Here is a 13,997-nt window from a genome sequence, read left to right as displayed (position 1 = left end):
CTGAATCTTAAATTGCATAAGACTACAGGTTTTCTTCTTTCCCTTTTAAAAAGAATTTAGCTTTTCATTTACAAAGATGCTGAAACAGGAAAAGGTGATAAGGATATCCTCACCATGTGATCCAGACTTCTTAGGAGAACAATCTTGCCAAAACTGAAAGTTTTCAGAACTCGGCTTACATTGATCATGATTTCTACATGTTGGGCTACGGTGATCCAAGGTGGGTTTGCTCTAACCATAACCCCTTTTGGCTGTCGTACTGAACGCGATTATGTTTCTGGCATGCTTGAAACATTTTTGACACTTGGTTATAGTTATACTGACTGTGATGCAATGGGATTCTCTGCAAGCAAAAAGCATGGGAAACCCACCCAACATGGAGAACGTCTCCCCATGAATATGACAGGAATGCACGGGAGATATTCCCTAAGTGCGGCTGGATGCTATATGAGCAGAACTTGCTTGCAGGAGATCCAGGCTGAATTGTGATCTGATAAGTGCTAATATGGTTACCAAGGGGAGGTTGAGATGTGATGGTCCTGATGGACTGATGGGCTTGGGACTGTTTGATTGATACTCAAGTAGCGGCTTTGACGGTTGCAGAATATATATTGGGCAAGAAGCATAGGAAGCCAATGTAGTCTTCAAATCCTGCTTTAGGCCAAAGGTGAGCCAGGAGTTACACTCAACTGTGAACATAACTGAGAGAAATCTCATAGGTTCTTGGTTGTTGGCATGTTCCTTTAAGTATGTCAAGTGGGTTGGTTTTTGGATCAGAAGCATGACTACAACCTTGGCATGCCTTGGGACCCATATTTTCCAACCTTTCGATTTCAGAGGGATCACCACCTAAAAAAACAATCCTAAATTAAGGCTTTCAAGAGAAAGGTTGGATCCTAGGTCGGCATTGCATTTACGAGTTCTGAACGTAAGTCAAAAGGGGTACAGGTTAGATGGGGTCCTGCCCATATGGGTCCCCCGTGGTTGTCATCTCTTTTCTTCTACGGCAACAGTTGGCTGTGAGTGCTTTCATTGATCATCAGCATTCACTCCATACTTTGAATTGGCATTTTCTGATTTTCATATATTTACCCTTAGGCTATGCTTGGTTTGAAGGAAAAGGTAGAGAGACTTATACAAGGTTTGTAAAACTTTCCTTGCCTTTCCCTTTCTTTCTCTACTTTTTCCTTCAAACTAAACACAGCGCAAACCCGTTATTGGGACGGGCAAATCTGGAATCTCAAAATACAGGATACCACTCTCACTGTCACAAATGAAAGTTTGAGGATCTAGAGAATGGAAAATAGAACTGGGCAATAAATTCGAAGGAAACTGCTGCTTCACGTCAAACCTTTCATCTATTTTGGTTATATTTTTAATTGTAAGCAAACTTTTGGCCAAAAAACATCGATTTCGCTTTGTATAATTTGACTTCAGGAGTACAAATACAAATTCGAAGAGTACAAAACCATATATTTTGTATTATTTTACATATATTTTTACCTTGTTTTGGTACTGAACATGTATTTTTACCCAAGTGATTAGGTTTTATATAATTTCATAAACTTTTGGCGTACTGGTCAGAGTCCTGCAGCCTGCCGTTATCAGTTATCTAAAGAAACTGCCCTCTTCATCTCCCCCCACAAGTTATAATCACTTGAATTCCAAAATTAGGACCTAGTCCTCAGCCTATTCTTCCTTGTAAATCTTCAAGCAGAAAACAATTTAGGTACAGTAGTGATCAAATTGGATTATACACTTAAAGCCCCTATATGGCTGAAGTCTTAAACCATGAGAACTATAACAAGGTAAATAAAATTTTTAGAAATATTCATGCTTGGGATAAGTACATCCATACGACCCAATTCCACAACACATCACTTTTGACCTAGATCACTTCCACCGCTATCGCATCTACTCATAAACACCTCCAGAACCTCTTGAACCATCGGAATCAAACCAACTCAACGCTTTGGATCTACTTATTTATAATGTCAGGTGGTATGGACCAATTTAGTGATTGACCATAATCCTCTCAAAAATCCAACATGCAGCTTCTTACACTACTTTATAGCGCTGTCAACAGACCTAGACTTTTACCTTTTTACTAAATGATAAGTCAGCACCTTTTCGTTGGGTGTTCTTGTATTCCCAGGAATGAAAGATGATTGGTTTTTTGGTCCCTGGAAAACCAAAAACGTTAACAACAAATCCCACCTTAAATGTTCATATGGCGGTTGGATAATGGATAGCCAGCGTTATCGTGAAGATGCATGCCACGAGAAGAAAACCATACCTTTCTTTTTCAGAAGGGTGTCGTTCAGGTATATCGTGCCAAAATAACACTTCAGCGTTACACATGCGATGAAACAAATTTCACAATTCACATAGCTCCTACAATCTACCGCGAGCACACATGCATATATATATAAAGTTAAAGCACATAAATTAAGAAAAGCTTCCAGTTTGTGCTGTTCTCTGCACTGTACAATTCCAGATGACACCAATGAAGAGCCATCGTGCAAGAAAACGAGTACCTCATCATCATGCAGCATTCTCCTCTCCAACTGGTCATCTCTTCCGGCGTTTTGGCTCCACCTGGAAATGATCAGAAATACACCCAGATAATAAAAAGGGGTGAGAATATAATCGCAAATGGATACCAGAAAAAGTCTACCACTGGCAGTTGAATGAAATTCTCTATGAGAAAAGCTATAATGGTTGTTCCGCTCTATGATGCCAACAACTTCTGATCTTATTTATTAAGTGCAACATGGGATAAATTGCATACAGGGTATGGAATTCCTTGATTCCACTTTGTATCAAGTGTTTGTTACCTCTACCATAGAGGACGTTCTCCAATGTGAATTGTTTTTCTTGTTGTGAGTTGAAAAAATCATCTGGTTTGAAAACAAATTGGTTCTTGAAACAAAAACACAGAAAACAAGTTCTTCGTTATATGTGTTTTTGGTTTTCAAAACTAAAACGATAATATGTTCTTGAATTTCTAATTAGAACATGTTTTAATCTGGTTAATTGGTTATTTAATATCATGTTCCAGACAATATAATTTCTATACTACAAAATTTGTTTTAGTTTTTAAAAACCAACAATTTGATGATTTCAAAAACATGTTTTGTTTTTTTGAAACAAAACCAACTTCTGTTGTTTTTTGGCTGACATGGCAATTTCAAAAACAAATGAAAACAAATGTGAGGTCTATTGCCAAAAATAAATAATATAGTCCAAGTCTTTGTACATAATATAATAAATATGATATTAAACACAAACCCGTAGACACAGATAACTGGTTTCTTGTGCAATCAATAAGAATTTATTATTAAAAGGGAACCTAACTTGATATTGAAGGAAGCTGTAAATTGTTTAAAAAATACCCCAAAAACCAGCAATTGGAATGTCCATGCAAATAGTGATAACTAGAAATTGGAACCATTATTTCCAGGATTTTAAAATCTTGTTCATCTTTTAGCCCCTGGACCTTGGTCCACTCTCTACTCTTATGATTTCTGACTGTTATTTAATGACACTCCAAGCCTCAGCGAATTATGTGCAACCATATTTACTTTTTCATGGAATTATGTGCTTCCACTTTCTCATTCATCTAAATCCCCATCCACCATGCTAATGATCTACCAGGCATAGATGGTCACTTGAAACCCCCTCCAATTTGGAGGTGTGGGATCAAACCCACAGACCTGCAGCCTCTCCGTGCTACGGCCAGTGAGCCTCATATGCACACTGCTCTTCCCCACCTCCAATTCCCCACTAATGTCCAAAAAAAAATCCCCATCCACCTTCTAAACCAATGTCAGAGATGAGATGTCCACTTTCCCACCTATATGAATATATTTACTTAAGATTATGCAAGAAATTAGAGGCATCCTTCATAATGCAGACTAAACTAAACATCATCAAGCACTTTAACCATGTAGGTGTCAGATGATACTATCCTTTTCTGTGAAGGAGGGAACCTCAGTTGGATCCGGAATCTAAAGTTGACAATACAACTTTTTGAACAGATATCTAACCTCAAGGTAAACTTTGACAAGAGAGTGTTAGCTTTTGGGCTCCGGTAGTGGAGAGGTTTGAGAAGAGGCTAGCGGCCTGGAAGAGGAGTTATCTTTCTTTAGGTGGAAGAGTCTCTCTCATTAGATCTACCCTAGCTAACATTCCTGTTTACTTTCTGTCAGTGTTTAAGATCCCCTCAAAGGTTTCAAATCTTTTGGAAAAATTAATAAGGAACTTTCTCTGGGAGCCTGGAGAGGAGAAGAGAGATCATAGGGTGAGTTGGGAGGTGGTCTCTAGGTGTAAAACACTAGGAGGTCTTAGGATTGGTAATTTCAAGAAAATGAACATGGCTCTTCTGGGGAAGTGGTTGTGGAGGTTCTCTTTGGAAAGGGACAAATTGTGGACTAAGATTGTGGCTAGCATTCATGGCTGGAAGACAATGGCTGGGATCCTGGAATCTTGGCAAGGGCTTCAGCTGCTTCTCCTTGGAAATCCATCCACAATTTGCTTCTAGTTTTCTCCCCTTGGATCAGGTATGGTCTAAACTCTGGTAACCGAATAAATTTCTAGGAACATCTTTGGGTCGGGGATTCTCCTCTAAAAGACAAGTTTCCTTCCTTGTATGCTCTTTCAGACTTGAAAAATGAACCCATTTCTTCTTTTTTAGTCCCTTCAGCTTCCACTTCGGGCTTTGGTTGGAACCTTGGCCTGCGTAGGGCAATTAGGGATACGGACTTGGATAGCCTGGTAGCTCTACTAGCCTCCCCTGAGAGTGTCTTCCTAAACCCTGCTAAGGAAGACACTAGATTTTGAACCCTTTCTAGCTCTGGTACTTTTTCTTGTGCTTCTTTCTTTGAAACCTTATCTCAGCCTCCTACCCCCCTGGGGTTGTCCTTTCCAGTTAAGGAAATTTGGAGCAGACCTATTCCTCCTCGGGTGGGGTTTTTTTGTTGGGAAATTTTCCTGGAAAGAATCAACACTTTTGACTTACTCCAAAGTGGGTTTCCCGTTTTGGGTGTTCTTGGTATCCTCCGGAGACTATCCAAGGTTTGTTTTCTCCTTTTTTCAGTTGGCCTAAGAAGCGAGGGAAGACTATGTGGAGGTGTATTAGGGCAGCGTTTTGCTGGTCTTTGTGGGAAGAAAGAAACTCACGCATATTTTCTGACAAAGAAAAACCTTTGGAAGATTTGTTAGATCGAATCCTTATAAGAGCGGTCCACCGGCTAAAATCTTTGGAGTTGTTTTCAGATTGTCCTATGGATGACTTGCTAAGAAACTAGAAAGAAATTGCTTTCACTGCTAGATGCAAGAGAACTCTTTGTCCGTTCTGGTCCCCTCCCCCCTCGGGCTTTATAAAGCTGAATTTTGATGGCAGCAGTGTAAGGAATCCAGGTCCCTCTGGGATTGGAGGAGTCTTCAGGAATGAGGAAGGCATTGTTACTGCTTTATTCTCTGGCCCTATTGGAGAAAGTGACTCTCTTAGGGCTGAGATCCTTGCAGCGCTTGAAGGGATTCGAAGAGCAAAAGATTTAAATATTAGCCGTTTGATTCTGGAAGGTGACTCGAAGGTGGTGGTTAATTGGTTGAAGACAGAGGATAGTGGTTTGTGAAACTTTAACAATGAGAAAAAACAGTTCTTATGGCTGGGTAGGGACATTGAGATTCAGTAGAGCTGGGTGAAGAGGAGTGCAAACTCATTTGCGGATGGGTTGGCCAAGCAAGGAGTGAATAGGGAGGCTGTTTTTTGGGCTAGTTTTTAATTTTCTTTGCCTGTGTTTTCTGTTTTTGGGGAGCTAAGTTATTTTATCTCCCTTTGTATTCTTTTCCCTCTCTTCTCTTAATTTAATGAAGTTGATGTTATTGATAAAAAAAATTAATTTAATGGTTTCAGATAATATCCATCATATGCATTTATTGAAACAATGCCCAGCATATTTTCAAACAGTAATAATGTATCTATGCATGCTTGTCATAATGTCATTGTGAAACTTAAGTCCCACCTCAATTACATGAAATGTATCAAGTTGCAAACAGAAGAGACTGACTAATAAATAGCGTAAATCATATGTTAATAAGAATACAAATTTTGTGCCTTCATAAGAAAGGCAAAAGTTTAATATCGATAAAATTAAGTTGAGACTCAAAATCCAACATGCACATATTGATTAAAAAAGTCAAACATGCACACAATGAATTATTATGCTTTTATGATATGAAAAATATTTACCAGGCCCTAAAATATCCAAACGTAATGTCTTCTTAGAGATTTAGCAAGTGGATTTTACTTCTTAATTGACTCTAATATATGAAGAAATGAGAGAGAGAGAGAGAGAGAGAGACTTTTCATGTATAAAAGAACCTTATTTTAATATAGTTGATATACAAAAGAACCTTAGTAATAGCTATATTGTCATGTTCATCTTCATCGGGCAGTATGCACAATAAAAAATGCAGAGATAAATCAAGGGAAGGGATATGCACCATTGCACCCTATACTGGATCCTCTTCATTTGACTCTTTCTTGGCATCCAAAGTGATACGGTTATACAAATCCAAATAAATACCCAGTAAAAGGCATAAAGTTGTACACCTAGTATTCCTCAGTTCCTACCTCACTAAAATCATCTTCCCCAAATGTTCCCTTCATCCCTCCCCCCCCCAAAAAAAAAAAAACCTATAATTAAGGCTACCTGGAAAACAATTTCCTTGAATGGATATGTTAGGCTCAGGCAAGACCTTAAAGAAATAACTAAAACCACTAATGCACAGAGAATCCTAAGGCTGTGTTTGGTTGCAATGCAAATAATTTGCACTGATGCAAAACCATGACAGTGCAAATGATTTGAATGTAAATTCTGACCTATTTTTGTTTCAAATTTTAGCTTATTTTGTTTGATTGCATTACAAATGAAGTAAATTAAGACGTGAAGCAGAATAAAGTAAAATCCAAAACAAAATTAAACAAGAATATGCATTTTTTCGTTTGCACTCCCATGCATTTGTACTAGTGCAAATAAATTTGCACTGCAACCAAACACGGCCTTGATGAGGTCATTCAAAAACTTCAATGGATATCATCATCAAAAGAATCATGATGATCTAACTTTGGTGGAACCCAGCTTGATTTTGTCCATGCAAATGTAAGCTCACACATCCTCCAATGACAAAGCACTATCAGATTCTTATGATCACATGCAAATACAGAATGTAGGTCTCTCCACAAGCATAATTATCAAAATTTTATTACCTACATTTTATATCATGAATCCCAAGGCTGCCTCTATTTGAATCTTATGTTCAATCATTTTCCAAGATAATATAATAATTGATGTTTCAATTGTACAATTCGACCCATGAATCTAAAAATTAGATGGTTCATATGATTGAAATCAAACCAATTGAGACTGAGTTCTCTACTTTGCCACTCTTTGTTTCTTTTAGTTTTTTCATAAGGTTTTTTGTTTTTAAATACTTTAGATTTAATTCAACCTTCTGTACAATTTTCAGAACATTGTACACGAACACCTGGCAAAGAACTTGTAAGCTGTAAACCAATATTAAATCTAAAGTGGGAGCACAAAATAGCGCATACTTGATTAAGGTGAGAAGAGAATTTCTCGTTCATGTTTTCAAGGATATCAACGGATCTCTTATCAAAGTCCACCACTTAAACGACATAATTCTTGAAGCTCCCTCAAACATGACTGGTCTTCTAAGAGAGACTTCATCCTTCAGTTATAGAAGACTAGGACTTCCACATTATCAGATGAAGCTTCACTCTTTCCTAGTTCTCTCTACAGATGATGAATGAAACCATAACAGCACTACCTAAAGATCTTCATTCCCACAGAAAATGCAGATTAGTGTCATGAGGCTGTATGCTCAAGTGCCAGATGGCCATAGAGTTCATTATTGTCTTCATGATCAAATCATTGAACAATCACTTAGGGCATAGTATGCAATTCTTGCTCATCTTAGACCTGAATAGACACCAATCAAATGATTTCTTTCATAAAATAGTTTCAACTTGGAAAATAAAGCAACAACAGAATGGATTTTCCATTCTACTCCAATATCAACAATTTCATCTTACAAAATATAAATATCATTCAAATTATTCCACGTAGGTATTGTATCTTTTGATAGATTAGAATATTCCCAATAACAATTGCCATTACAGAAAACTGACCTTTTATTTAACCTAGTGATAGCTGAAAAAAGCATTGTCCAATATGCATTAGTCTTGAAAAATTATCATTAATCATGAGTAGTGTTTTTAATAAATACTGTCAGTCTGTCATTTGAGAGGATCACCTCCCAGTTGAGAGTTTAATTGTTTAAATCCTAACAAAGTGCATTAACAATCAACCCTGAAAAATGTAGTAATTTAAGTCACTTCTGATTCCTCAGGACCTTATAATTATAAACAACAAAACAAGAAAGAACTGTTTTGAGATTTTCAGATTTCGACCCGTCTCCATAGATTACATCAAATCTAAAGGCAAGGACAGCACCTGATATGTCAATCTAGCACTTTGTCAAACTTTTCAGAAGGCAATGGGTCACTCCTAACTCTTTTACCTCCCTTATTAATGCCTAACTGGCCAAGGAGTTTAGTAAGAAAAGGGAGAATTTTGTGGATCTTTCAAACTACCTTATATATTGGTGTGCTTGGAAGGAAAGAAACAAGAGGGTTTTTGAGTAGGAACTGGTAGATGCCATTCTTGCCTCTCTGGAATGATTGAACATCTTATATTCTTCTGGACCTATATATTAGAGGAATTTAGAGGTATGGATTTCGGAAACCCTGATTGGAAATAGAATCATTTTTGAGGACCACAGTGTATAGGAGCTTGGTTGCTTGCTTCTGCTGTATATGGCATTGAGTATATAGCCATACTCATGTAGTGGTGCCTACTTAGTACATAGCAAATATTTCTATAGTAGGGCTGCCTCAACCCCTTTTTATGGTTTTTCATTCCATCTTAACAAAGATATTACTTACAAAAAAGTGAACAATGATCAAGTCAGATTGTTCCAGAATGCACCATAAATTTATAGGCAGGATGCATGATGAACTGCCACTGACACTTGCAGCTTGGTTCTGTAAGACTTAATAGAAAACAGGTTAAACCACACAAATGCATTCAAACCCCACATCCACAACTACCCTAAATGTCCACACTGTAAGGTTGCAAGTCAGCTAGAACTACATGATATTGAGCTACGATAGTGAAAGAGGGAATTTGCGATCTACCACCATATGCCATTGCTAGCAGAAAACATTTTCAGGGCTAATAAAATCAACTCTGTTATGCTCACAAGAATTTAAAGCTAGGACAAAAGCAATAATTAACAAAATATGGTTATATCAAGGTATATCAGTTACAATAACTACATAATCAAATTTCTTCCTGAAGATCAAATGGCCATAAATGAAATCCTCTTCTCATACAATTGCAGCACAATTTCAGAAAAAGAACTTTTAGGTATTAAACATAAGAATTCATTAAAAGAAAAAAAGAGAATTACAAGAATAGGTGATAAAGAATCACCCTGAAAAAGAGAACAATAAACACCCCAATTGCTCCTTTTTTATCAATAAAAAAATTCATTGAATTCAATTATGAAAGGATTACATACAACCAAAGGGAGGTAAACTGTCTTAACTCCCCCACAAGCAAAAAAACAGAATTAGAAATAAGCCCAGATCATAGAATCCCTATCACCCCTTGCTTAGCTAGCCCGTCAGCAAAATAATTTGCTGTTCTTTTAACCCAACTGTGCTTTACTTCAATATCCTTTGCCAACCATTTAAATTTTTTCCTCTCATTGCTGTATTTCCACATTCCAGGCTTATCTTCCTTCAACCAGCTTACCACCACCTCCGAATCTGCTTCAATAATCAGCCTCCTAATATCCAGGTCTCTTGCTCTTTGAAGCCCTTCCAAGGCTGCTGATATCTCAGCCCTAAGGGAGTAACCCTCTCCAAATGGGCCGGATAATAAGGCTAGAGCATTCCCTTCAACACCCCAATTGCTCCTTCAACAGCCACAACCCCATCATAATCAAACCCAAGAGCACAGAATTATTAAACACACAATTAAGACAAGCTTTGCAATCAGGAACTAACACTGCTAACAGAATTAGAGAACATGGATACACCTACCTTCTGATAACCCTCCTTTCACCATGCTTACAAAAGCAAGTACACACCCTCCAAACTTCATTAATCCCCTCATTTCTTTCTGAATGAAAAATAATGTTCTTATCCTGATCCCAACTGCTTGCCAAATCCACTTATAAGACTATATGTTTCTCATTATATCATTTCTTCTAAGTCCAACAACACTTTTCTGGTATTTTCCTCATCACCTGTAAAGAATAAATACAACATATTGCCAAGCTGGACTTCCTTAAATCTATTTCCTTTCCAACATGAAAAACTTCCACGGCTATGATGAAATGATCACCATCCTCCTGCTCCTTGGCTTCTCCCATTTAACGTCCCCAACCATCAACATATTCCTTTCGCTTTTTTCTATGCTCACTGTTAATGGTCTGCACTCTACAATTATACATTCTTGTTGACTTGTAGTCTAGGTAGGCATAATCCCTACCCTAAAATGTGATTGAAACATCAAACAACATAACTGCTTTTTTTCTACAGGATAAAGAGACCTCAAAATGGTGGTGATTGTGTATGTACTTGCATGAATATGCAAGGAAAATTACGCAAATTTTCCTAAACAGGAAAAAAAATAATGAATTCATCATACAATATGAAAAACTTTGTTAGAATGAAGTGAAGGTGAAATATCCCTCACGAAAGCAAGTATTATCAAGCACCTCAATACTCAATGCTATCAATCTGTCCAACAAATTCTAATTTATAATTCAATCAAATGAACATGATGTAACAAATAAACTATAAATTATGTAAAGATGTGCAATATTTTACAGAATGTTGTTACCAAGCGCAACAGCAACACTTTCCAATTATGTAAAAGAAGACAAATCACCATCCTCACCTTAGGCTCAACAGGTGGTGAGACAGGAAATGTGTTCATGGATCTTTTGGCATCATCTTCAGATGAACAATCAGAACATAAAAAGTGATCTAATTTCTTTGCTTGCTCTATGGTCATGCCCATACAAGAAGGATGAAACCTGCTAGGATAATAGTATTCATACATTACAAAACATAGAAAAGAACAAAGAATATTATGTGCAGAATCTGCAGATAAAAAACAATAATATTGTGAATGAATAAAATAAATAACTTAGAACGAAAGCTGAAGTCTGAAAAAAATTCAAGACCACCAAAACTGAAAAGAAAAAGAAAGAACAGAATAAATAAATACATAGATAAATAAAATGAAAAAGATATAAGCATGGATCATATTGTGCATTCTGAAATTATTTTACTTTTCTTATAAATTTACAAAAAAAAAAGGAAAATATAAAGAAATAGAAAACTGAATTTACCATGTTTACCACTTCAGACAGTGTAGACAATAAATGGTATTATCAGATTCACCTCCTGAGTGACATACATATCCTACAATTAATGGCTATTTAACCTGAATATTGACATAAATATAAATTCAAAAGCCCCTTAAATATGTTTTAAATAACCAAAATAAGTATTAAGACAAATTGATTCAAATGCCATTATCAAATAAACCAGAAGATTCATAAAACAAAACATTAGATGTGAACACGGAAAGGACTCAATGCTAAGATTTGAATCAAATGATTTAGATTCATTATTTGAATCACTAATCATACCATAAATGGTAAGATTTTGAAAAGCAACAATTCCAATATTCTAGTAATTCAGATAAAACCCTTTTTATGCTACATTTATAGCATTGCAACCTAAAATCCTTTTAGCACCAAAGTGGGTCCCAAATGATATAACTTCACAATTCCTACATTGGATATTTGCTTCAGATACTGCACTTCTGGTTCCCTCTGATGTATCTCCAAGTAATAATCAGAAGTAAAACATCATTCAATAATTTATTCTACTTTGAGAAGAATTATTCAACAACTTGTCAACAAAATAATAGTGGAAACAATGACTGAAAAAATATTGTAGCTATAATGCGAGAAAAAATAAATAAAAAATGACCAAAAAGGTAGAATTAACTTCTCTTGTATTGTCAGATTCTTTAGGAACTATGCTACATCGTGTTTCATTTAAAAGTTCCGATAGTTCATTGTATAGTTGAGTTGGAAATTTAGGCCATTTTTTGAAAGGATGGGGAATGTCCATAACAGTTACAACAGAGATTGGGCAATAAATGCAATCGTTTTTTGGATCAATATTTAAATGAAATCACATTTCACTCGTAAGGCTTTATATTATGAAACACTCAGTGAGGAAATATGTCAAATAACTAGGTACAAGAAAAGGGTAAGTTCTAAGTTCTACATATAAATATGCAGCAATAATCATCCTTCAATGGTTAAATGTCTACACGTGCTATCAAAATCTAGTTCTCTGTCACAAATTCCCAAATGTCTACATATCTACATGTGCTATTAAATGAGGGATGAGGCCCAAAGACAATAGATCCTAAACAAGCCAACATAAAATACAGCAACTCTTTAAATGCTTTATTGATATAGAGGCCAAAGATGGCCTCTATAAAGTCCATGCAAATTCGTATGGCAATCTGAAGATCTAGACGTTGATCATTAAGTCCCTTAAAAATGTATAAAAGTGAAGCAAAATTAGCATTCAAATCTTGAAGAAAATTCAATATTAAAGAAAACGCCAAACCATATTCGACATCTGAAACTTCAATGAACCATCAAGCATGGCTATGCAGATTAATGTAACCAAATAGAAAACCGTTTCCAATTAAAAAAATGCAAATAGAAAAAAAAAAAAAACGTAAAAGAAAGATAGAAAATAGATGAATAAATGGACAAGTTGCATGCCACTGTTGATGAAAAGAAAATTCCAAGGAAAGAACAAATTTACCAGTCTTTACATCCTTCACACTGAACCATGAGATCATCGGGATTGTAAGGCATCTCGCACTTGCAATACCTGCAAGCTAAAATCAATTAAAAAAAAAGATAGACACCAGTAAGAAGTTCAACAGAAGTAAAAACCAGAAACTCACACTGCCACTCGGTCAGGGGTGAATCCCCCGGTGGCAGCCTTGTACTCAAATCGACAGAAGTAGTCCTCGGCACCGACATTCTCGAGTTTGGTGTAGTTCTTAAACGAGTGGACAGTACACTTCCCCTCGATGGTATGAGCACTTTGCACATCATAGTGGTCCGACAGAAACAACTCCTTCGCTCCATGGAACTGCCTCCGCCCTCCAATCGATTCCTCCGGCCGATAGTACCACCTCACCCGGACCTTCACATTATTCCGATTATCTGCTTCGATCTTTTCCACTCGAGCCACATAAGGAGGCTTATCGGAGTCCGAGGGGCGCATCAAAACACAATCTCCCGCTGCGAAAATCCGTAAAATCTCTAAAACTTAGAAGAATAAGAAGAAGAAAAAGTATTCGTCCAAACATGTTTAATCCAACACCAGGCGATGATTGAAGAAAAATAAAATATAGGAATTTTACCTCTGACAACCTTGTTGGTGCCTTTGATCGTATAGGAATCCAAGTCTTTCTTCCCTGGCTTCGTCTTCGCCATGACTATTGATCTCCTCCGCTTCGGTTCACAGTAGGTCTTCGATGGAGAGAGCAATTTACCAAGTCCCAGTCAATAGCGTTTTTATAGGAGAAATCAGAAACCGGAATGCATTGGTTGAGAAAAAATCGATGAAAGAAATGGTGGTTAAAACCCTAGATTTTGGGAAGGGACGTAAACAAAAACCCTAAAACTCCTCCGAGGGAGAACTGACGGCATGAGTGTGAGAAGAGATGGCTGATTTCCGACGAGGGCTTATGTTCGCATGCGAGCATGACCAGCACGGCCACATC

General features: G+C 36.8%; 1 protein-coding gene across 2 annotated transcripts; it reads right to left on the bottom strand.

Moving 5' to 3' along the window:
- Positions 1 to 2,281: 2,281 nt before the first annotated feature.
- On the bottom strand, positions 2,282 to 13,997 carry LOC104594083 (chromatin remodeling protein EBS-like). Of its 2 annotated transcripts, none has more exons than XM_010254216.3 (5): positions 13,635 to 13,995; positions 13,170 to 13,512; positions 13,025 to 13,093; positions 11,061 to 11,199; positions 2,282 to 2,598 (listed from the first exon to the last, which is right to left on the bottom strand). In XM_010254216.3, the coding sequence occupies exons 1-5, from the start codon at positions 13,705 to 13,707 to the stop codon at positions 2,572 to 2,574; spliced, it is 651 nt and encodes a 216-aa protein (XP_010252518.1). In that variant the 5' UTR covers positions 13,708 to 13,995; the 3' UTR covers positions 2,282 to 2,571. The 2 variants fall into 2 exon arrangements, with proteins under 2 accessions (XP_010252518.1, XP_019052755.1); XM_019197210.2 differs by lacking the exon at positions 2,282 to 2,598 and adding an exon at positions 7,484 to 8,009 and having other exon boundaries at positions 13,635 to 13,997.

The sequence above is a fragment of the Nelumbo nucifera genome, chromosome 1 (assembly GCF_055504915.1).
Source record: "Nelumbo nucifera cultivar China Antique chromosome 1, China Antique-T2T, whole genome shotgun sequence".
Taxonomy (NCBI): domain Eukaryota; kingdom Viridiplantae; phylum Streptophyta; class Magnoliopsida; order Proteales; family Nelumbonaceae; genus Nelumbo; species Nelumbo nucifera.
This window is presented reverse-complemented; position numbering and strand designations above follow the sequence as displayed.

Coding starts and splice junctions, on each gene's coding strand:
- LOC104594083 (XM_010254216.3), bottom strand. CDS start 13,707: ATGGCGAAGACGAAGCCAGGGAAGAAAGACTTGGATTCCTATACGATC. Junction 13,094..13,169: donor ACCCCTGACCGAGTGGCAGT/GTGAGTTTCTGG, acceptor TTTAGCTTGCAG/GTATTGCAAGTGCGAGATGC. Junction 11,200..13,024: donor TGTGAAGGATGTAAAGACTG/GTAAATTTGTTC, acceptor TTATCCTAGCAG/GTTTCATCCTTCTTGTATGG.